The 21,931-nt window shown below is 41.9% G+C and overlaps 1 protein-coding gene and 1 long non-coding RNA gene across 4 annotated transcripts; one reads left to right on the forward strand and one right to left on the reverse strand.

The window, feature by feature from the left end:
- Positions 1 to 1,496: 1,496 nt before the first annotated feature.
- On the forward strand, positions 1,497 to 14,085 carry slc35a2 (solute carrier family 35 member 2). 3 transcript variants are annotated; one of them, XR_005694627.1, is made up of 6 exons: positions 1,497 to 2,000; positions 3,723 to 3,905; positions 4,579 to 4,730; positions 5,170 to 5,292; positions 5,637 to 6,716; positions 6,807 to 10,674. XR_005694627.1 is itself a non-coding variant. In XM_040022697.1 (6 exons), exons 1-6 carry the CDS (start codon positions 1,937 to 1,939, stop codon positions 13,704 to 13,706), a joined length of 1,134 nt encoding a protein of 377 aa, XP_039878631.1. In that variant the 5' UTR covers positions 1,497 to 1,936; the 3' UTR covers positions 13,707 to 14,085. The 3 variants fall into 3 exon arrangements, 2 of the variants coding, with proteins under 2 accessions (XP_039878631.1, XP_039878630.1); XM_040022697.1 differs by lacking the exon at positions 6,807 to 10,674 and adding an exon at positions 13,679 to 14,085 and having other exon boundaries at positions 5,637 to 6,220; XM_040022696.1 differs by having other exon boundaries at positions 1,501 to 2,000; positions 5,637 to 6,220.
- On the reverse strand, positions 11,680 to 12,972 carry LOC120728032. Its single transcript, XR_005694628.1, has 2 exons — positions 12,788 to 12,972; positions 11,680 to 12,151 (listed from the first exon to the last, which is right to left on the reverse strand). It is a non-coding gene; the product is annotated as an uncharacterized LOC120728032 (long non-coding RNA).
- Positions 14,086 to 21,931: the final 7,846 nt, after the last annotated feature.

Here is a 21,931-nt window from a genome sequence, read left to right on the forward strand (position 1 = left end):
TGTACTGTACAACAATCCAGCAGGAAAAACTACTTTTACAAAGAGAAACATGAAATATAAATCAATGAATATAGGTATACGTCACAAATATGACATAAAAATGATAACAAGTATTTTTTTAGTCACTTAGTAACTGTAGTGACAGAAATGTCAACAAACTCAAGTGCAACTAACCTTTGAGACAAAGTTATTAATGATATAATTATTGAATACAAATTTAAATTAATAAGAGGAAAATTCAAAATTTGGGATTTACTGAATTAAAACTGTGAGAGGGAAATTTTTAAATTATCAAATCAAAAACGTCCAAAATAAAATGAAATGATTAACATTAAAGATAAAACTTCACATTTTAATGTAGAAAATCAAATCCATGTAAATAAAAACACTGCGTGATTACAATGAATTAAATTAAAATTGATTGATTGTAATTAAAAATCGAATAATTATGAAAAGCAATCATGGAGATGTCAGCGGCACAATCTCCTGTTTCACCACAACCCAAAGATGCTGTGTTGGACTGAGATCTGCTGCCGGTGGAGGCCGTTTCGTTACAGTGAACTCATCGTCATGTTCAGATGATTCGAGCTTCATGACACAGTGTGTTATCCTGCCTGACGGACCAATCAGAGGACAGATACAGTGTGGTCACTACTCAGGTAGGCAAACAATGGTCAGCTGGGCCTACGTGACCAAAGAGTGCCAAGAAAACATCCCCCACAACATTACATCACCAGCAGCCTGAAGCACTGATACAAAGCAGGATAGATGCTTTCATGCAGTTTAGGCCAAATTCTGACTCTAACATCTAAACAATACAGCAAAAATAGAGCTGCTGTAGCTCGTGCACTTCAAGGTTCACCATGCTCTACTCTCACAGATGCTCTTCTGCATACCATGCTTGTAACAAGTAGTTATTTGAGCTACGGTACTTTTGCCTTCACCTCAAAGCAGTCTGGCCTTTCCCCTCCGACCTCTGACATCAAAGAGTCGTTTTACCTGGATATTTTCTTTTCTATAAACCCTGGAGATGGGTGTGCGGTAAAATCTCAGCAGTAGCCCATCTGGCAACTATGCCACATTCAAAGTCAGTTGAATCACCGGTGTTACTCATTCTGATGCTCAGTTTGAAGGTACAGGAAACAGATACAAAGAAAACATGAAGAATTAATCAAACATGATGTTTTTGTTGGAGTACCAGCAGAATAAAGAAGCAGAGAGGAAATTATTTGATTAACAGTTTAACTGTTTTTTGATTGATCAGATTTCTTATTAAATAAATAAAGTCATTTTAGTTTTTTATTTTAAAAATCATACAGTGAATTAAAATCCAAAACAGCAGACTGCAGTTCATAAAGGTAATCTTTCGTTCATTGGATAAACGTCTCCTCCATGTTTGACCAGGAGGTGGCGCTGAACACTCAAACCATCTGACAGGTGAGGTCCCACCAGCAGCCAATAGGAATGCTCCCTGCTCAACCTGGAGGATAAGGAATTGATTGTTCGTCTGTTGGTAGAGGAGGAGAGAAGGATGTCTCACTCTGACAGTTTCTCTGGAGCTCCTGGTGTCGGGCAGTTTGTGGTCCTCCCTTCCTGCGCCCCATTTTCTCCCACAGCGTGAGACCTCCTGCTCGCCGCTCCTGTCTCTGCAGCTGTAGTCTCTTCAGTTCCTGGACACCTCACATATTACACGAAGTATTTTTCTCCTCCTGATGATCCCGGTGGGTCCTCCGGTTGTTCCTCCGCAGCCTCCTCTCTCCTCCAGCCCAGTATTTGTCGGACGGCCCCGGCGCTTTAGGCCGCGCAGTACGTCGCGGAACGGGAGCTCCGGTGGGGTCTAAACTGAGAGCGGGGCTAGCTGGTGGGCTAACGGAGTGTTAGCCGAGCAGGCAGCGGTGTAAGGGCTCGGTTCGCAGGGCAGCACAGGGGGCGCAGCATGGCCGTGGGGGACCTCAGCAAGACGGGAGAGGAGAAGACAGCGACCCGCAGTCAGAGTGAAGGTGAGCAGTCCTCGGAGGGAGAGCCGAGAGCTGGGGTAACTTCACACGGCCCTCACGGCTCCGAGCCTGGGTCAGTGGGTGAACAAGACTCGGAGGGATGGAGAGTTTAAAACAATGAAATTGAACTTAACATAAATTAAATATAATAAAGTTTCTCGGTCTGTTTTAGCAGAGTGGTGGAGGCTAGCTAACTACCTGCTAAGCCAACCAGAGTAAACAGACTTAACGACGACTTGAAACTAGTTAACCAGAAAGATTAAATGGTGTGCTAGCTAGCTAATGCCGATAGTCAGGTGTTTATTAAATAAAACTTTAGGTGATTTTAAACGAGTGAAAAACAGCAGCCTCAGCAGGTAGCGGTTAACTCAGCAGCTAACTAGTTCGTGTCTGTTAATGGGCTCTTGCCTGGCTGCTAACGCTAACACACTGCCATGATCAAGGTGCAGTGTGAAGGTGTGTTAGTGAGCGACGGCTGGTGACGTGGACTTTTAGCCCAGCGGAGTTTGTGGTTTAAACACTCACACACACACACGGCTATTCCTCTGCAGAGAACACACACTCCATTGTGCTCACTCCCCCCCTCCCCCTTAGTGCGTGCGTGTGCGTGCGTGTGTGTGCGTGCATGGCCTCGCAGGCCGGGCCAGCCACGGAGACCTCAGAGCCAGGTGCACTCAGGTAGAAACTTCCGGACACACCCTTGGAATAGCAGAGAACCCGTTCTAGCTGATAAACGGCTCCGAATTGTTTAAAAATGTTGACAAACGTCACACCTTTGGCACACCTGAGTGGCTTCACATACATTAGGACAGGAAATAGACACAGCATGCAAACAGCCACCAGAAGAAGTTCCAAGGAGGAAAAACTGGTCTACTGTTCCATACTTCCACAACAGACGTATGTTCCCACTGGGCCCCTGTGGTTTTACTGGTCTGCATGAAGCTGACATATTCATTACTGCATACACAGAAAAGCAAACAGCTGTGTGATGCTCTTGTTGAGTCTATGCCATGAAGAATTAAGTCAGGTATGAATGTAAACAGGTGTATTAGCAACATGTGCTTAATAAAAAAAAAAACCTGTGCTCTTGGTAACGAAGCCTGCTGGGCGTGCAGACATGAGTGAAAGCTCACACTGTCGAGTCCTGCACCACCAACACCACCACTTTCCTTCAGTGTCCCTCAACAAGGTGAAGGTGATGCTGCCTTCCTCCTCGGCTGTTTCCCATGGCCATCTAACGGACCGCATTGGACCCTTTGACGGGCCGGTTTTGGCCCCCATGCTGCATGTTTGACACCCCTACAGTACAGTGTTAAAGTTGCTTTCAGATGGAAGTAAAAGATAAGAAATCTGCTCCTGAGAATCAAGTGAGTGTATTACTGATGGATTAAAAACTTTGCACTGAGGTTTAATTTTCCATTAATGGTAAGCCAATCAGGCAGCCGCATCGTGGCCTGTGGATGCTAAACATGCATCGTGTTAGGCCTGCAGCATATGTTGCCATGGTGATATACCACGCTTATTTTTTTTTTTTTAATGGTTTATTAGTTCATTTCATTTGTTCGGTCCACTCAAGTTCTGTTTGGTTTCTTTGTGGCCCACAAAATACCCCTGATGCAGTCACGTCATCCTAAAGCGGAGCACCTAAACTTTGCTGCTCTTTTGTAAAATCTCTTCCTCGTATGAAAACTGTGGTGAGCCTTATGGTGAGCTCTTGTCCTGTAGTTAACAGACGGTTGAAGTACATCAGCCTGGCTGTCCTCGTGGTCCAGAATGCATCGCTCATCCTCAGCATCCGGTACGTTCGCACGTTGCCAGGCGACCGCTTCTTCACCACGTCGGCCGTGGTGATGGCGGAGGTCCTGAAGGTCCTGACGTGTCTGGTCATCATCCTACTGCAGAAGAGACGTGAGTAAATCCTACTGAGCTGCTTTCTTGGCTGTGGAGTTAGAAGAGTTAGTTGTAGCCTCGCAGGCTTTTGTAGCTGTTCTTGTTTGAAAAAACTGCATTAATTGATTAACTGATCAAAAATACTTAAAGATATAATTGATTAATCATCTTAAGGAATTTAAGACATTTTATTCCTGAACTGTACATGCCGAGCTTCTCTTTGCAGTGTTTAATAGACAAAAGAATTAATTTATTTTAGGCGATGATATGAAAATGAGTTACTTGGTTAATTACAGGAATATTCTTTGCTTGTAGCAGTGAGGGACGGCTTTAAATTCAAATAGTGATTTGATTTGGGTGGAGTTAAAACAGCCCTGACCAACAAAGCAGCAGCTTCCTCCTGTTATAATTATTCATACTAAATAAATACTCCAAAAAACTAGTATTTCTATTTAAAACTAACAAGGGCAATTATTTACATTTCATTATGTTTAACCCCAGTTTGGGTATAAGATGCAAAGCAGCCTCCTAACACTAGGGGGCAGCACCCCATCCCTCAATTTTGGGCTACTTACTCGAGCATTGTTTACTTTTTATTGCTGTCATCATAGACCTGAGCTGCTTTGGAGGCTACGATCAAAGATCAGCAGGCACAAAACCAACCTTTAGCTCCGCCCCTTTCTCTCTGCAGTAAACGTGAAGGAGACGGTGTACTTCCTGATCGACGTCATCGTGGTTCAGTACAAAGACACTCTGAAGCTTGCCGTTCCTTCTCTCATCTACACTCTGCAGAACAACCTGCAGTACGTGGCCATCTCCAACCTGCCGGCCGCCACCTTCCAGGTCAGACCGCGTTCACAGAGAAGCCGCTCGAACCCGCCTCGTCTCTGCATGTCTGTTCTTATCGAAACAGCCGGGTGATTAACGGGTTTGTCGATTGACCGAAACATTTGGCATCTTTTTATAAACTGAAAGGTTTAATCAAACCAATAACAGTGTTCTGGATCTGTTCTGTCATTTGATTCTAGTAGGACATAATCAATATTTCAACAGGAATGAAACTTCTAATAGTAATTTTATTTTATACTGTTCATATTTTTGGCATTTTTCAGATATTTTAGGAGCAATTTTCTTTACACGTTATTATCTTGAGCTGCCAAGTTTAATAACTTGTAAAACTTTTAATGCACAGACTTACAGACACTGAGATTTAATAAATGCTTCAGATTTGTGTACATTCGATTAAACACAGTTAAATGGTGACTTCCTTTCCCTCCCTCAGGTGACCTACCAGCTGAAGATCCTCACCACGGCTCTGTTCAGCGTGCTCATGCTCAGGAAGTCTCTGTCCAGAGTTCAGTGGATTTCTCTGCTGCTGCTGTTCGCCGGCGTTGCCATCGTGCAGGTGAGCTACCGCCACCTGCCGTTCCCCAGAAGCCCTGAAATTTAAGTTAACAAATCAGGCGGCTGCTTTGTGTAGCCACAGTTCACAGAGAGGTTTAAGAGTAAGCGTCTCTGCGGTTTCTGTGGCTCCAACTTTTAATGCTGAAATGAGCTGCTGTGTTTGTGGCGTAGGTGAGGTGGCAGAGGGGGCAGAAAAATGCGGTGGGAGGTGAACAAACAGGGATGGGCGTAGTTAAGCTCTTCAGTCGTAATCGTGTGGGAACCTTTCAGGGACGATGTTCCCCGTAAACATGAAGCCCGGCTCGAACGCTAACCGATGCTGACGCATTGATCATCTCTCTGCAGGTGCAGCAGGAGGGCAACAAAGAGGCGTCGGTGAAGGACACCTCCACTCAGAACTACACCGTGGGCTTGGTTGCCGTGGTGATCAGCTGCTTGTCGTCGGGATTTGCCGGCGTATACTTTGAGAAGATCCTGAAGGGCAGCTCCGCCTCCGTGTGGGTGAGGAATGTGCAGCTGGGAATCTTCGGCATGGTGCTCGGCCTGCTGGGACTCTGGTGGAATGATGGCGCCGCCGTCGCCGAGCGTGGCTTCCTGTTTGGGTACACCAGCATGGTGTGGTGCGTCATCTTCAACCAGGCGTTCGGTGGGCTGCTGGTGGCCGTGGTGGTGAAGTACGCCGACAACATCCTCAAGGGCTTCGCCACCTCCTTCTCCATCATCGTCTCCACGGTGACGTCCATCTACCTGTTCGGCTTCCATGTGGACGTACTCTTCACTGCAGGGGCGGGGCTTGTCATCGGCGCAGTCTACATGTACAGCCTCCCCAAAGCGCCTGCCGGCTCGGCGTCCGCGAGCTCCTCCTCCTCCTCGTCTTCCACGTCCGAGAAGACGGACATAGACGCAGAGATGGAGGCGTTTCTGCCAAAGTCAGTGCTGGTGAAGTGATTCCTGTTTCTCTCTGCTCTCTCTCTTTCGGGCATCTCACTTCCTGTGTGCTCTTGGCGGGGTCAAAGGTCAAACTGGGCATCTATCAGAAAGAAAGAGGTTCATCTGCTGCTCGCTCACCTGCTTCCTCACCCCTCTGATGGCCTCCCGAGTCATCCTCCTCCTGACGTCCTGCTCGCCTTTTCCACACCTCCTCCTGAGCTCAGCCTTCCCTCCTGGCCTCCTTCTTTCCTTCACCTCCTAACCTCCTCGCCTCATCTGGACTATAGGATACTGCGCTTTCTTCTCCCCCTTCCTTCTCCTTTCTCTGCACCCCTGAACAAAAAAACACAGACCTCCTTGCTTCCTTTCTCCTCCTCCAGTAATGTAAAGGAGGAGAAGATGGCCTCCTCAGACCTAAAAACTAAACCACATGCATTGTGATGCAGAGGAGAGCTGCTCCCTCCAGTATCGTCCTCCTTTTTGGAGGATGAGAGGGTGAGGAAGGTTTGGGTTTTTACCCCTCTCTCCCTCTCTTCTATCCTGCTTTTTCCTCCTAATCACTAATCTCTCCTCTCTCCTCCTCAGAGCTCAGGGAGGCGTGTCTCCTCCCTCTGCTGTCCACATCACAACCTAACTGCTCAAAGCACAACGGCAGCAAGAGGAAGAGAAGGAGGAGGATGAGGAAGGAGCCACAGAGTGTCAGAAACCCTCACCACCCTCAGTCTGTTTTCTCCTCCGCGGCGTCTCGCCAGCTCTGCCTTAAAACTCTTTAGTAAATGAAAAGAGAATCGCCTTACGCTGAATATCGATCATATGTTGATTATTGTTGTTGCTGGTGGAGGACAACGGCAACCGTAGTCTGATGGAAAGTTTTCACTGTGCAGCCCCCGTACATTTAAATTCCACCTTAAAACAGGAAAAAGGGACGGTTTCTATGGGAGCCCGAAGTGTAACTTTGAATAAGTAATTTACATGTTTGTATACAAAATGTACACAGAAGCAAAGTAGCTTGAAGTGATGTAAGAACTTTTCAAATTCAATACACATTTTTAACCTAAAGGAAGTTCAGTGAAAATCACAACAATTTAAAATAAAAACGCAGCGTTTGTAAATAAAAGTCACAGAAATGGAAGCAGAATCGGAAAGTTAAAATTTAGAAAGATAAAGTGATAAAAGTGTCATTATGAAATGCAAGGAAGACAAAACCACAACATTTAATTAAATTCAATCAAAAGGTACATTAAAAATTCACCGTTTTGAAAGTTGAAAGTTATTTAGTCTTATTTTATTTTTCTGCAATAATCAGAAATGAACTAAAGTCATTTATCTGGGCTGTAATGAGCTTTTGGCTCATTTGTTATCGTGTGTTGACTAAAAAAGCTAAATATGTGGAGAAATCATAAATAACTCTCTGCTTTTGTTAAAACCTGCTTCCTTTTGTCTTTAATTCCCAAATTGCACAAATTACCGCCCTTTCCTTTTCTCGGCTGCACAGTGAAAACCTCCGGGGTAAATCGTTGCTCCTCCGGGTGCGTCTCCGCTGAGGGACTGTTTGTGTTGGTGCCTTTTCTCCTCATCTGTACAGAAGCCATACGACTGTGTTGGTGTAAAGTTTGCGGTGTACAGTTACGGGACTGTCCGGGAGGCTTTGCTTTATCTGCAGCTCCCGTGTCGGCGGGGAATGTGCTCGTTGATTGGAGCACCTTTAAACTACGATCATAACGTGATGTTTGTTTGTTTTTGCCAAAATGTCCTGCCGCAGGCGTCTTGTTGAAGTAGGCGTCCTGCGGTGGCGTCCTGAATGTTTTTTCTGCTCCTGTTTGTCTCGATCATGTCGAGGCGGTTGTGGGTTTTTATCTTTGTGTGTGTGTCTGAGCTGCTTCTCGGTGTTTACGTCGTTCAGCTTTGGGAGGAGAGGTTGAGTCGTTTTGGTCTCCTGATCTCTGCAGCAGGTTAAGATTCTGTGATTACAGCAAGTTTTGTTTTTCCTCACATCCACCACCGTCGCCGTGTAGCAGTTTGCCTCTGTTGTTGTTTATTTAAATCCTGCCAGCACTTGACGTAACCCCGTCTCTTCACGCTGGCCTGTTTGAGCCCCCGATTGGACTGATTGGTCCGTTAACACTCTCCGTTATCAGCCAATTACATTAGCCATCAAAACATCTGTGTGGAGAAAAGAAAAAGCTCTAAATTAAGAAGGAGCTGGAAGGAAAGCTAGCTGCTCCATCTTTAAAGTCTTTATACAGGCACAGCATTTACTGAACTACATTTCATTTAAAGCAGTTTACAGGTTATTATTGAAAATATAAATCTACTAATAAATTCTACTAAAATCTTGTTGATTAAGCAGCTTAGCATAAGTTTCCGTGTGAAGTGAGATGGTCTGCACTTCAGGCTCTTGTAACTGCAGCTCGTGACAAACTGCAAGAACTGTTACTGATGCTTATATGAAGCGCTATTCACTATAACTGTTTCAGGCTCCACAACACACTATGTATGCAGTGGGATGTGGTTATGGATGGAGATGATTGAAAGTTGCTGCTCTCATGAGTCGGCAGCGGAGTCATGTTAACACCACCCACCACCAGTTTGGGCTGCAGCAGCGCCCCATTGCTCTCTCTGTGCAGCAGGAAGTGGATACAAAGGGGAAAGAGACGGATGCTAGCATGCGTGGTTCTGTCACGCTCGGCTGTGTCAGAGTAAACGCGTATAACCAAATAAGACGTGTGGCAGGCCTGTGGATGCTAACCTGCCTGAGGGGAAGGTGCACTCTGCACATTAATCTGGCTTCGTGTGTGTGGTGTTAAAGTGCCACACATTAACGTCTTAGATTTGTTGTGCGTTCCTCGCAGCAGCTCTGTAAAAGCTTCTTACTTAAAAAGGTTTTTTCTCCAGTGGAATATTTTTCTTGAAAATGTTGCCAGTTTACACTAAAGAAGTTACAGTTCTCCTCACATACAGTTAAACATAAACCACTGACGTGTAAAGATGACAAACTCTCAAATACAAGTTCACTAACTGAACCTCTGATGTTTTTATTGTGTCAGAAAAAACCCCTCAATTAAACCTAAAGTGGGATAAATGTAGCTCACAGTCTGTGAATATTAGGAGCTCGATCATTTCACGAGAAACTGACCTGAGGACGGAGAAACGCGGAGACACAAACACGAAGCCACATCTCCCAAAGCATAAAAATGAAGTTTAATTATTTTTCCGATTTCTTCTCATGATGATTGAAGGCTCTTTTTCTGTTTCCAGTGTGAGATTATCGAAATCAAACTGTGAAGGGACAAAAAAATGTTATGTTTATTTTCAGTTTTTGTAAAACAAGCAAACAAAAAACCTCCAGCTGACACTTTCTCTCTGGAAGTCTGAAATTAATATCTATCATACATAATAATATATAAGCTGTTTTTATTTAATGTGGGAATCTTTGGGGTGGTGGTGAATGAAAGGAAGAGGAAACCCAGCAGGAAGCTTCAGATTTCAGCCAGAACAAGCTTTTTGTTCTAAGCTCTTCTTAATGACATAAATTTCTAGTGAAAATGAGTCCTTTGAGTTCTGTGCGGCTAATAAAGGATCATTTCTGCACTTATTAAATGTTATGAATTGATCGTTGTAGATGATCATTTTAATCTCAAACTGACATTAAAATGTCTTTATGTAGATATCAGCTGATTTATATCAGAGGAATTATGATGGGATGTTTATTTTTCATTAAACATCCCATCATAAACTTTACATCTTTTTTTTTTTTTTTCAATGTTTTCTTGTGAAAATATAAACTTGAATCCCAATTTTCTCTCTTGCAGTGGCTTTTTCCACCTTTTTAGAATAACAAGACAGCATTGATTCTTCTTTATTCACTCGAGGTAGAAACAGTGATAAACATCTACTTCTGCTCTGTAAAATAATCCTGTCACATCTTACAGATTCACAGAAAAATAACTTGTCGTTTGTTCCTCTTTACGTTTACTTTACCTTATTTTTCTCTACATTAAAAACTAAAATATTTCAAATTATATAAAATAAATTTTATATAGAAAATGATATTGACACAGGCTGATATCACTTTAATTAATTACATGAAAATCCATATTCATTTTATTTGATTTTTTTTGCTGAAACGCAGATACTTGAACTTCAAAGTCAGTTTCCAGGTTTTCTCTCCGCTGACGCTCTGCAGCGCCTCCTGCTGGCGGTTTTAAACCACATCCTCGGATCAGATCCTGCTGCGGTTGTTTCCCGAGGTTGGTTTGTCCTCGGTGGAGATCTGCCTGCAGGATCGGGTTTAGTTTCCTCTTCCTGTTGGTTTGAGTTTGTGTGAAATCTGTGTGAGCTGGTTTCATCTCTGATCTGTTTGCACTTGATTGTTGATTTGTATCAATGCCTCTGAATTTGTAAATACTTCCTTTGGTAAAAGTTTTATATAAATGAAGACATGGACTAAAAACTGTGCGGTTTGTCTTAATTTAAAGATCAGTGATAGTGAACGACACACAGTGTCTGCTCTCAGGTTAGAGAGAGACGATTTCTGACAGTATTCGGAAAACTTCGGGAAAAATCTGGGAATTTAGAAGATACAATCATGGAGGAAAAGTCTGGACTTCACAAGTCTTTGACCCTCTGTGGGAGTCGGCAGGTAAGGTGTGATATTCCAGCCTTTTATTCCAAATATGGAGACTTTAGTCTTCTTTCTCCCAGTTTTCTCCCAACAGTGCTCCCGATACTCCAGTTAGGAGAACGATTAGTGTTCTTCTGGAAATCCTCCTCTGTATAAAGTAACCCAGCTCTATCAGAGAGAGAGAACAGAGCGCAGGGACAATATGAGACGCTGGTTTAAACCAACAACACTGTATTTAAACATAAATATTAATATAGAAATATTTATGATAAGTTTTGAGTTGTTTTTTAAATTTATGAAAACCTGGTAAAATTGCGAAAAGAACATTTTAAATCTTTTTTTCTTTCTAATTTATTACTTTTGGATATTTTGAGGGTTTTTACAGCTTACATTTTTTAAAAACTATTTCTTTTTATACATAACGTAAAATAATCCTGTCACATCTTACAGATTCACAGAAAAATAACTTGTCGTTTGTTCCTCTTTACGTTTACTTTACCTTGTTTTTATCTACATTAAAAACTAAAATATTGCAAATTATATAAAATAAATTTTATATAGAAAATGATATTGACACAGGCTGATATCACTTTAATTAATTACATGAAAATCCATATTCATTTTATTTGATTTTTTTTGCTGAAACGCAGATACTTGAACTTCAGTCAGTTTCCAGGTTTTCTCTCCGCTGACGCTCTGCAGCGCCTCCTGCTGGCGGTTTTAAACCACATCCTCGGATCAGATCCTGCTGCGGTTGTTTCCCGAGGTTGGTTTGTCCTCGGTGGAGATCTGCCTGCAGGATCGGGTTTAGTTTCCTCTTCCTGTTGGTTTGAGTTTGTGTGAAATCTGTGTGAGCTGGTTTCATCTCTGATCTGTTTGCACTTGATTGTTGATTTGTATCAATGCCTCTGAATTTGTAAATACTTCCTTTGGTAAAAGTTTTATATAAATGAAGACATGGACTAAAAACTGTGCGGTTTGTCTTAATTTAAAGATCAGTGATAGTGAACGACACAGTGTCTGCTCTCAGGTTAGAGAGAGACGATTTCTGACAGTATTCGGAAAACTTCGGGAAAAATCTGGGAATTTAGAAGATACAATCATGGAGGAAAAGTCTGGACTTCACAAGTCTTTGACCCTCTGTGGGAGTCGGCAGGTAAGGTGTGATATTCCAGCCTTTTATTCCAAATATGGAGACTTTAGTCTTCTTTCTCCCAGTTTTCTCCCAACAGTGCTCCCGATACTCCAGTTAGGAGAACGATTAGTGTTCTTCTGGAAATCCTCCTCTGTATAAAGTAACCCAGCTCTGTCAGAGAGAGAGAACAGAGCGCAGGGAAAATATGAGACGCTGGTTTAAACCAACAACACTGTATTTAAACATAAATATTAATATAGAAATATTTATGATAAGTTTTGAGTTGTTTTTTAAATTTATGAAAACCTGGTAAAATTGCGAAAAGAACATTTTAAATCTTTTTTTCTTTCTAATTTATTACTTTTGGATATTTTGAGGGTTTTTACAGCTTACATTTTTTAAAAACTATTTATTTTTATACATAACGTTATAAAAGTTATCAGAAGTGATCGCTGTCTTTATGCGGACATGTGGGGGAATCGGTCCTCAGGTTTAGTTAGATCCGCGAAACTTTAACAGGCTAAAGAATTTTGTTCGTCCTTCAGTAAAATGATTTTTTCCGGTAGCGCTAAAAACACCGACTGTAGGGAGATAAGTGACGCTTTTTAAACGCTTATGGTTAAAGCCTCCTGTAACAGTACTGTTGTGTAACTGTAACTTATTATTTTACCTGTAATTAGTTTTACGTACACTGACCCAGAGACTAAGTTACATGTAAAGTATTATATAAGCTACGTCCTGTAGCGTCAGATGTTTCTGTATCATCAAGCTAAAGAAAACGAACTCATTTGCACCTCATACACTTACCAGCCACTTTATTAGGTATACCGTGCTAATACTAGGTTACTTCCAGAATTGCTCTAATTCTTCATGGCAGAGAGTCTATATTGGATCAGGAACACTACTCGGAGATTTTGGTCCGTATGGACATGACGGCGTCGCTCTGCTGCGCACGCGTGATGTGAATCCCCGCTGCGCCACATTTGATCGGGATCAGGTGACTGCAGAGACCGTTTGAGTGCAGTGTTCGTCAAGTTCAAGAAACGACTTTGAGATGGTCTGATCTTTCTGACATGGTGTGCGATCCCGCTGGAAGCAGCCATCTGAAGATGGAGCACTGTGGCCGTAAAGGGATGGAGATGGTCAGCAGCAGTGCTCGGGCAGACTGTGGGATGTTTGTGCGGGAAAATCCAGCAGATCATCAGATTCTTAGAAATACTCAGACCAGCTGGTCTGGCACAGAGTCACGTACTTCCCCTTTCTTCTTCACTCTGATGCTCAGTTTGAACTTCAGCGGGTCGTGTTGATCATGTTGATGTTCGACAGTTTGAAGCCTGAGATCTTGGCTCTTTTATATACTTTTATGTAATTACTAGAAACTTTGACCATATTTCATATGAATTTCCAAAAGTTGATTCTGTTCATCTGGACGTAGCGTCTGTGAGCTACGTCCAGATGAACAGAATCAAGTTTTGGAGATTTACTTACCTGGATGATTGAGCATCCAGGCATCCAGGGATTTAATGTGAACATTCAACAGAAAACAAGGTCAAACACGAGTCCTCATTGAGTAACGCTTAAATACTGCAGTGCCCCTGTGATGTAATGAAAAGAAGATTTGAAACATTCAGCGTGTGTTGTAGCAGCCAGGGTGATGTCTTTATCTAACCTCCTCCTCCTCCTCTATCTGTTCTGTAGGTGTCCAGGTAAAGAGAAAGGATCCTGAGATGGACCCCTGCCACCACCTGCCTGCTGAGATCCACACATTTCAGAGTACCCCCACTTTCACTCAGAACCACAGCACTCCTCCTGCATCTGCTGCACTAAAGCTAAAGTACTGTAGTCACAAATATTCCTCTCATAGTTTTCAGCTGCTTCTCATAAAGAAAACACTCCAGCGTGCACCATTAGGTGATTATTTGCCTTTAACACAACAAGCACACTCCAACAGCCGATAATGAACAACACACCTGTGAGTTGTTACGCTGTGACACTCATCCATATTTTTTATTCAGCCTTTTAAAGATTTCAGGAGCCAAAGAATAAAACTGAGGTGATGGACTGAATCAAAATGAATTCATTTCAAAAGTAAAGGCAAAAAAAAATAAAACCCAAAAACATTTCCTCCAGGAAAGAAAAACCTATTTAAAAAAAATCTAAAGGGAACATTATGACACTAAATCAAAAATATTAAATACTAATACTAAATAAACACTAACACAATTTTTTTTTAAAAAACAAAACAAAAAAAAACAACTTTATTTTTTAAATAAAGTGGTCTATGTCATTTCAAAATAAAATCATTTGTCATTAAATCTGACAAATTTTTATTTTTTGTATTTTATTAAGTCAATTTTTTTGTAGTCAATAAATTTAATAAAGAAAATAAGTTTAATATTGGTGATTTCAAAACTGATGACTGAACATTTAGTTTATTTAAACTTGAAAAATCATCAAAGTTCTTTTAGAATAAAATCTTATATAAAAAAACACAAAGATACAGGATATGAAGGAACAACATAAAACAAAATGTTATACTTGAATGACTGATTAGGGATTAGTTCAGGCTTCGGGTACTGAGGGGAGCTGAATGGTTTGTAATGACCACGTTTGTTTGATCGTGACCAAAGGAATAGTTTTTTGGATGCGTTGGAAAGTTTCAGCTGATCGAAGCATAAGAACTAAAAACGTTTCCTGTACGCTCGGTTTGCACCCACTCGCAGTGATCGTCTGATAAAACAGGAAAGATGAGTTAAAAAAGCAGCTCATAGATGGAAGACAAAACCATTTCTCTTAAATCAGATGCCAACATGAAACACTAAACACTCCTGGTAACCGCGAGAACGTCATCAACACGTCAAACGTCTTTTTGAAGTCGCTGACGTTCATGCACAGAGCGCCTCTCTGACTCCTTTTCATTGAATGTTGCTGAGGATTTCTACGAAAAGTGCCTTTAAGTGACCGTTTACAGCGTTTCCTCCTCAGCGTGCGACAGTATTTTATGCTTAACAACTGAAAGTTCGACATGTTGTGATTGTAATCGTATTCGACTCTGTGCCTTAAAGATTTCTCTTTTTTCTGAGATGTTAAAGGAGACCTGTTCTGCTTTTTTCATGTCATTTTAAATGATCCAAATGCCACATGCCGAAGTCCTCTACGCCGCTCTAAACACTTCCAGTTTTTTAACAGGAAGTGTACCTCACACATTCTTAGTCCTTCTTCTCAATAGGCTCCCTGACGTTGACCAATCAGGAGAAATTCAAATTCAAAATTCAAATTTTATTTGTCACGTACACAGTCATACACAGTACGATATGCAGTGAAATGCTTGGACAACTGCTCGTGACCCAAAGAAAACAAAAAAAGGAAAGGCTATGAATAAGATAGGAAATAAATATGAAAAATTAAAAGAAAATTAAAAAGGGTAAATTAACTAGGAAGGAATAAATATATAATTAAGGTAAAAATGAAATAACTTACAACACAAATTAGAATGAAGGGTAAATTTAACTGGGAAGACTAAGATAAAATATATAAATTAAAGTTGAAATAAAATAACTGTACAACAAAATACACATCCACAATAGACCTATATAAGAATGTATGAAGAAATCTAAATATAAATAATATATACACAATAACAGCAGCTGTACAAGTATTAACCGGAAATGAAGAATATAGTGACCAGTGTTGTGCAAAAACAAAGTCCAGAAAGTCCAGTGTGTGTGTAAGAACCATATGTGTGGGTCAGTACTGTGTGGTGGTGTGATTGAGAGACCGTATCGCCTGCGGGAAGAAGCTCCTCCTCAGTCTCTCTGTGTTGGTCTTCAGGGAGCGGAATCGCTTTCCTGACCTCAACAGAGAGAACAGTCCATTGTTGGGATGGCTGAGGTCCTTCACGATCTTCCTGGCCTTGGTCCAGCACCGCCTGCTGTAGATTGAGTGCAGGTCAGGGAGCTCGGAGCGGATGGTGCGCTCAGCTGACCGCACAACCCTCTGTAGAGCTCGTCTGTCCTGCATGGTGCTGTTCCCGAACCAGGTTAAGATGTTTCCCGCCAGGATGCTCTCTATGGTGCACGAGTAAAAGTTCCTGAGCACCTTGGAGGGCAGTTGGAAGTCTCTCAAGCGTCTGAGGTGGTAGAGACGCTGTCGGGCCTTTTTCACCACGGTGTTGATGTGACAGGACCATGACAGGTCCTGCGTGATGTGAACTCCGAGGTATTTGAAGCTGTCCACTCTCTCCACTGGGCACTCGTTGATGACGGGGGTCTGGTAGTTCCTCTCCTGCTTAGTGCTGAAGTCCACTATCAGCTCCTTTGTCTTACTGACGTTTAGAAGGAGGTTGTTCCTCTGGCACCAGTTCTCCAGATTCCTAATCTCCTTCAGGTAGGCCGTCTCGTTGTTATCAGAGATCAGGCCCACCACGACGGTGTCGTCAGAAACCAAGCTTCTTGGGTTTTTCAAACACAAAATGAGCTGAGTGGGCAGTGTAATGCAAAGATGAATTATTTTATGTGAATCATGCAAAGCTACTCTGATAGAGTTCCAGAATAAAAGCTGGAAATAAGCTGAACAGGTCCTCTTAGAGAGAGATCTGAAACTCTTGAGGCCATTAGTTTGAATTCTGTGAAGTGTTTTTATACTAACTGATGTTTCCATTTTTTAAGATATGACAGAGAAATGTTTAAAAAAAATAATCTTTGTGAAATTAAACTGATGAAAACGTTCAGTGCCTTTTCATTTCTTATTCAAGAAAAAATCGATGATGTGTTTTTAAAGGTCACAGACAGTTTTATAGACAGGCCCAGTGTTTCTTTAGAGGCTCAGAAATATTTGGGAAAGTCTCGAAGCCTCCACCCTGGAGATGCAGTGGTTTGATCAGATCGTGAGCCATGACCCTTATTCTCCGTACTTTCCTTGTTTTCGTTCATTTCATTCATCCACAGATTTTTTTCCAGAGCTGTGCCGACTCGTTAAAATGTTTTTCTGGGATGTTTGTTCTTGAGTGTAACGGTGGTTTGCAGCGTTTCACAAACCCTCTGTATTTCCTGTATTCATGAAGGCATCTCAAAGATGCTCATCTTGATTGATTGATTTAAAGATCTGAGGCTGTGCACAGAGGCAGATTTACCAGCTAGTATATTTCTCTGTTTATGAGAAACAGAAACTTGAGCTTAACAAAACTTAATCAGCCCAGATTTGCTCATTATAGTGTAAATTTAGACTTCTTACTGCTGAAATGTAATAGCTGGAGTTTGACATGTAATTTGTCTCAGAGCCACCGAGGGGCGACAGAGGACGTTTTTTGAAAGGGAAGGAGGATGATGACCTTCGGAGATTCAGCTCCTCACTGCAACATGAATCCAGATTTTTATCACAAATGGAAACTTAAACAAATCGAACAGAGCCGCCTTCTCATCCGGACTGTGGCTGAATCTGTGGGAAGCGTTATAAAATCCGGGTATTAGGACAAGCCACAGTTTGTGTCCTGTGGTAGCCAAGACCTCCTGGGGGATCATATAAAGCTGTTAATTTAAATGTTTTACATAAAAACAGTTCCTGGTAAAAAAGGAAGGGTATTTTTTTTAAGATCACAGCAAGTTGACTGACTTGATTGACAAAATATCCTGTGTCATTTTTATTCAAATATAACAACAAGAAAAAAATGTTGAAGCGATGCATATTTATCTTCAGACATCTTATGCTGTTCATTGCTGTTTTTAAATGAGGTCATCATTGTCAGAATGCTCTTCTCTTCGCTGGAACGAAGGAGCAGAGCATCTCTAAGCCCAGATCTTGTCAAACATGGAGCAGACGCGCTGCAGCAGCAGAAGACCACACTGGGAGCTAAAAACTGGAAAAACATTTTCTGGTCCGAGGAGCCGATTTCTGCTCCAACATTTGGATGTTTGGGCGAAAATTTGGTGTAAACAACATGAAACCATCGATCCTGCTTTGTAGCAACAGTTCAGACTCGTGGGGGTACTGTCTTGGCACACTTTGGGTCCCTAGTAACAGCTAAGCATCATTTAAACACCACAGCATGCCTGAGTCTTCACCATGTCCATCCCTTTATGACGGCAGGGTACTGTCCTCTGATGGCTGCAGGATGACGCTCACAAAAAAAACTCACAAAACTCAGATTATCTCAAACCGTTTTCTTGAACATGACGATGACTTCGCTCTACTCAAACGGTCACTAGATCTCAAATTTATATAATAATATTTACCCCAAAAGTTGATTCTGTTCATCTGGACGTAACGTTTTCAAAACGCTACGTCCAGATGAACAGAATCAACTTTTGGGAATTTACTCACTTGGCTGTATCAAGACATAATAATATTTAATTATTAATGTTGTCAAATGCTTTTGTTACGTCCCTCTGCAGCCCCTAATCTCCTCAATGTTTTCAGCTGGTGCTAATTGGCCACACCTAGTCAGGTGTGGATAAAAGCACACCTGAGGCAAGCTTCTAGAGAGCTCACTTGTCTTTGCCTTGGTGGCTCCAGCCATTTTAGCCAACCTGCTATTTCATTTTAAGAAAAAACCTCTTCCTACTAACACTCTGGTATTCATCTTTTTTTTTTTTTTTTTTTATGTTGAGGCTTTTGAGCCGGGTTGTAACACTTTTAATGCAATTCAATTTTATTTATACAGCGCCAAATCACAATGACAGTGGCCTCAAGGCGCTTTATTTTGTAAGGTGGACACTACAATAATACATACAGAGAAAAACCCAACAATCATATGACCCCCTATGAGCAGCACTTTGGCGACAGTGGGAATGAAAAACTCCCTTTTAACAGGAAGAAACCTCCAGCAGAACCAGGCTCAGGGAGGGGCGGGGCCATCTGCTGTGACAGATGGGGTGAGAGAAGGAAGACAGGATAAAGACATGCTGTGGAAGAGAGACAGAGATTAATAACAAGTGTGATTCAATGCAGAGAGGTCTGTTAACACATAGTGAGTGAGAAAGGTGACTGGAAAGGAAAAACTCAATGCATCATGGGAATCCCCGGCAGCCTACGTCTATTGCAGCATAACTAAGGGAGGATTCAGGGTCACCTGGTCCAGCCCTAACTATATGCTTTAACAAAAAGGAAAGTTTGAAGCCTAATCTTGAAAGTAGAGATAGTGTCTGTCTCCTGAATCCAAACTGGAAGCTGGTTCCACAGAAGAGGGGCCTGAAAACTGAAGGCTCTGCCCTCCCATTCTACTTTTAAATACTCTAGGAACAACAAGTAGGCCTGCAGAGCGAGAGTGAAGCGCTCTAATAGGGTGATATGGTACTACAAGGTCATTAAGATAAGATGGGGCCTGATTATTTAAGACCTTGTATGTGAGGAGCAGGATTTTGAATGAAGGGAAGCCAAAACAGGAGAAATCTGCTCTCTCTTTCTAGTCCCTGTCAGGACTCTTGCTGCAGCATTTTGGATTAGCTGAAGGCTTTTCAGTGAGTTTTTAGGACTTCCTGATAATAATGAATTACAGTCGTCCAGCCTGGAAGTAATAAATGCATGAACTAGTTTTTCAGCGTCACTCTGAGACAGGATATTTCTAATTTTATAGATGTTGCGCAAATGGAAGAACGCAGTCTTACATATTTGTTTAATATGTGCATTGAAGGACATGTCCTGGTCAAAAATGACTCCAAGGTTCCTCACAGTGTTACTGGAGGCCGAGGTAATGCCATCCAGAGTAAGAATCTGCTTAGAGACCATATTTCTAAGATTTTGATTAAAAGTTGCAACACCTTCCCAGGAAAGCCTCTCCCACCTCCTTTGTTCTTTGAAACCACAGAAAAGTTACAGTTTATGTTTATCAGGATTGGTGATGAGCTGGGCCTCTTCCACGTGTGGAGGCGTATAGTTCCTATAGTGCCTATAGTTCCTGGCAAAGTTTAGTCAAATTCCCGTACATAATGCCAGAGTTACTAATGAGAAAATGTCACCCATCAGGGTTTCATTCAAGCATTGGGCTGTGTTGAAAATAAGAAGTGAGACAAAGAGAATGAGACAGCACTGAACTTAATAAACTACAAAGTCCTGACTACAAAAAGCTAATCTGAGGTCCTGGAAGAGACGACCAGTGGAAAAAGAATCCAAGGTGGTAATTTTTTATTTCAAAAAAGGAAGAAATCATGAATCAACCTGCTTTGGTGACATCAGATACACTGAAGAAGAGATGACAGTCTTGTAGGATGGACACAAACCGCTGCTCTTTGCTACCCTCCTGGCTGATTTTTCTCTAGTTTTGCTTTTTATCAGCGTCCTTGTCACGACTGCAGGTGTAAAAGTGAAGATTATGGCACGAACAGGGTGATAATCTCATCTCTTCTCCTTTCATACAGGATACTCCAGTCTGTCCTCCGCTAAAGGAGGAAATAAAAGATAATAAAAGAAATTTAATTTGTAGTTCTAAATAAACTCTAAATGCATTACTTGTCTCTTCCACGATGTTATTTCTCTCTCCAACAACATAGGTTACAATTATATTAGCATGACCAATTATGCAAATTAGGCGATGACGTCATTTAGCGACTTTTAGGACAGCCAATCGCGATTTTCCTTACTGAGGAGTTGGCAACACTGGTCGTTTCTATCGTATATCGTTTATATCGCTCTCCCCTACTTCAGGGTGGTGCCAGTTTGTTAGAATCCTTCCTCAGAAAAACTGACTGCTCGTGTCCAGCCTGGCACTTGCTGACGGCGTTCCTTTCTCCTCGGGTTTCAGAGTTCTTTCACAACAGTGTTGTGACAACACTGAATTTTTGTCACAGCTACTTCACAGAGTTTAAGTATTAGTCAGGGCCTTTCAGAGGCCAACAGGCTGAGGCTGTTTCTCTGAAACGCAAGTGTCCACAGAAAAACATCCTGGGTCAGAAGCTCCAACCTGCCAGTGCTGGCTCTGGTTCGTTTGGAATTGCACTGAATTTCTGACGTAATTATTGGTAGTGATAGATGTTGTTACTGTTTTCATGACCACGGTGTACCCATCTTCTGATGGCTGCTTCCAGCAGGATATTTGCTCACCTTTGGCCTCCTGACAAGTGGTCACCGCATGTTTTACCCTGAACGGCTTTACTGACTCTGGAGATTTGTTTCTCCGGCTGGAATTAAACCAGCAACCTTTCGCTTGCCAAGTGAATATGTAACCAGCTACACTGTGGCGCCTGCTTCAAGCAGGATCAGCTCAGATCAAACTGCTTTCTTGAACACGGGTGTTCATTGCAGTCTTTTGAAAAGCTGTTAAAACCTTTTTTTTTTCGTGGTTAAAATGGATTTTTAACTGTTTCTTTTATTGTCTTTTTATTTATTAGGCACCTGATTCTCTTACCTTTGGTACGTGCTGGAGCAGGAGATTCACACCAGAAATGTGCAGCTGATAAATCTGCAGCATTTGTGTGACGCTATCATGTCAATGTGGATCAGAATCAATGTTTCCAGCACCTTGGAAAAAGTGGCTGGTGAGTGCATGTTACATTATACCCAGCTAGAAGTACACAACGTGTTAAAAAATAAAACAAAGTGTAACGCAGGCCTGCAGTGATCTTCTAGAAAAAGGTTTTATACGATTCCTACAGAAACTTTTCCTCTAAACAGAGCCGTTAGAGGTTCCTCAGAGAACCCTCTCTTAAGTTCAGAGCAGATATTTGATTAAACTCAGCTTCAAGTTGTTTCCTGTAGCGTCTCCTCAGTATTTTAACCTCATCAATCAGTAAGTTACAGATGTCACAGTCCTGCTCACGTAGCCTGAGGATAAACGGTGCTTTGAAATAAAAATTGCATCACGTTCAAGTTGAGGCCTCTCTCACCTCGTTTTTACTTGAAACTACAGCAGAGTTACGGTTGCTGTTTGTCAGAACATGTGAAAATATGACCTTCATATTTGTCACACACAGCAGGTGTTACTAATGAGAAAAAGTCACCTGTCAGGGTTTCAATCAAACA

The sequence above is a fragment of the Simochromis diagramma genome, unplaced genomic scaffold (assembly GCF_900408965.1).
Source record: "Simochromis diagramma unplaced genomic scaffold, fSimDia1.1 OVJJ01000308.1, whole genome shotgun sequence".
NCBI classification, from domain to species: Eukaryota; Metazoa; Chordata; class Actinopteri; order Cichliformes; family Cichlidae; genus Simochromis; species Simochromis diagramma.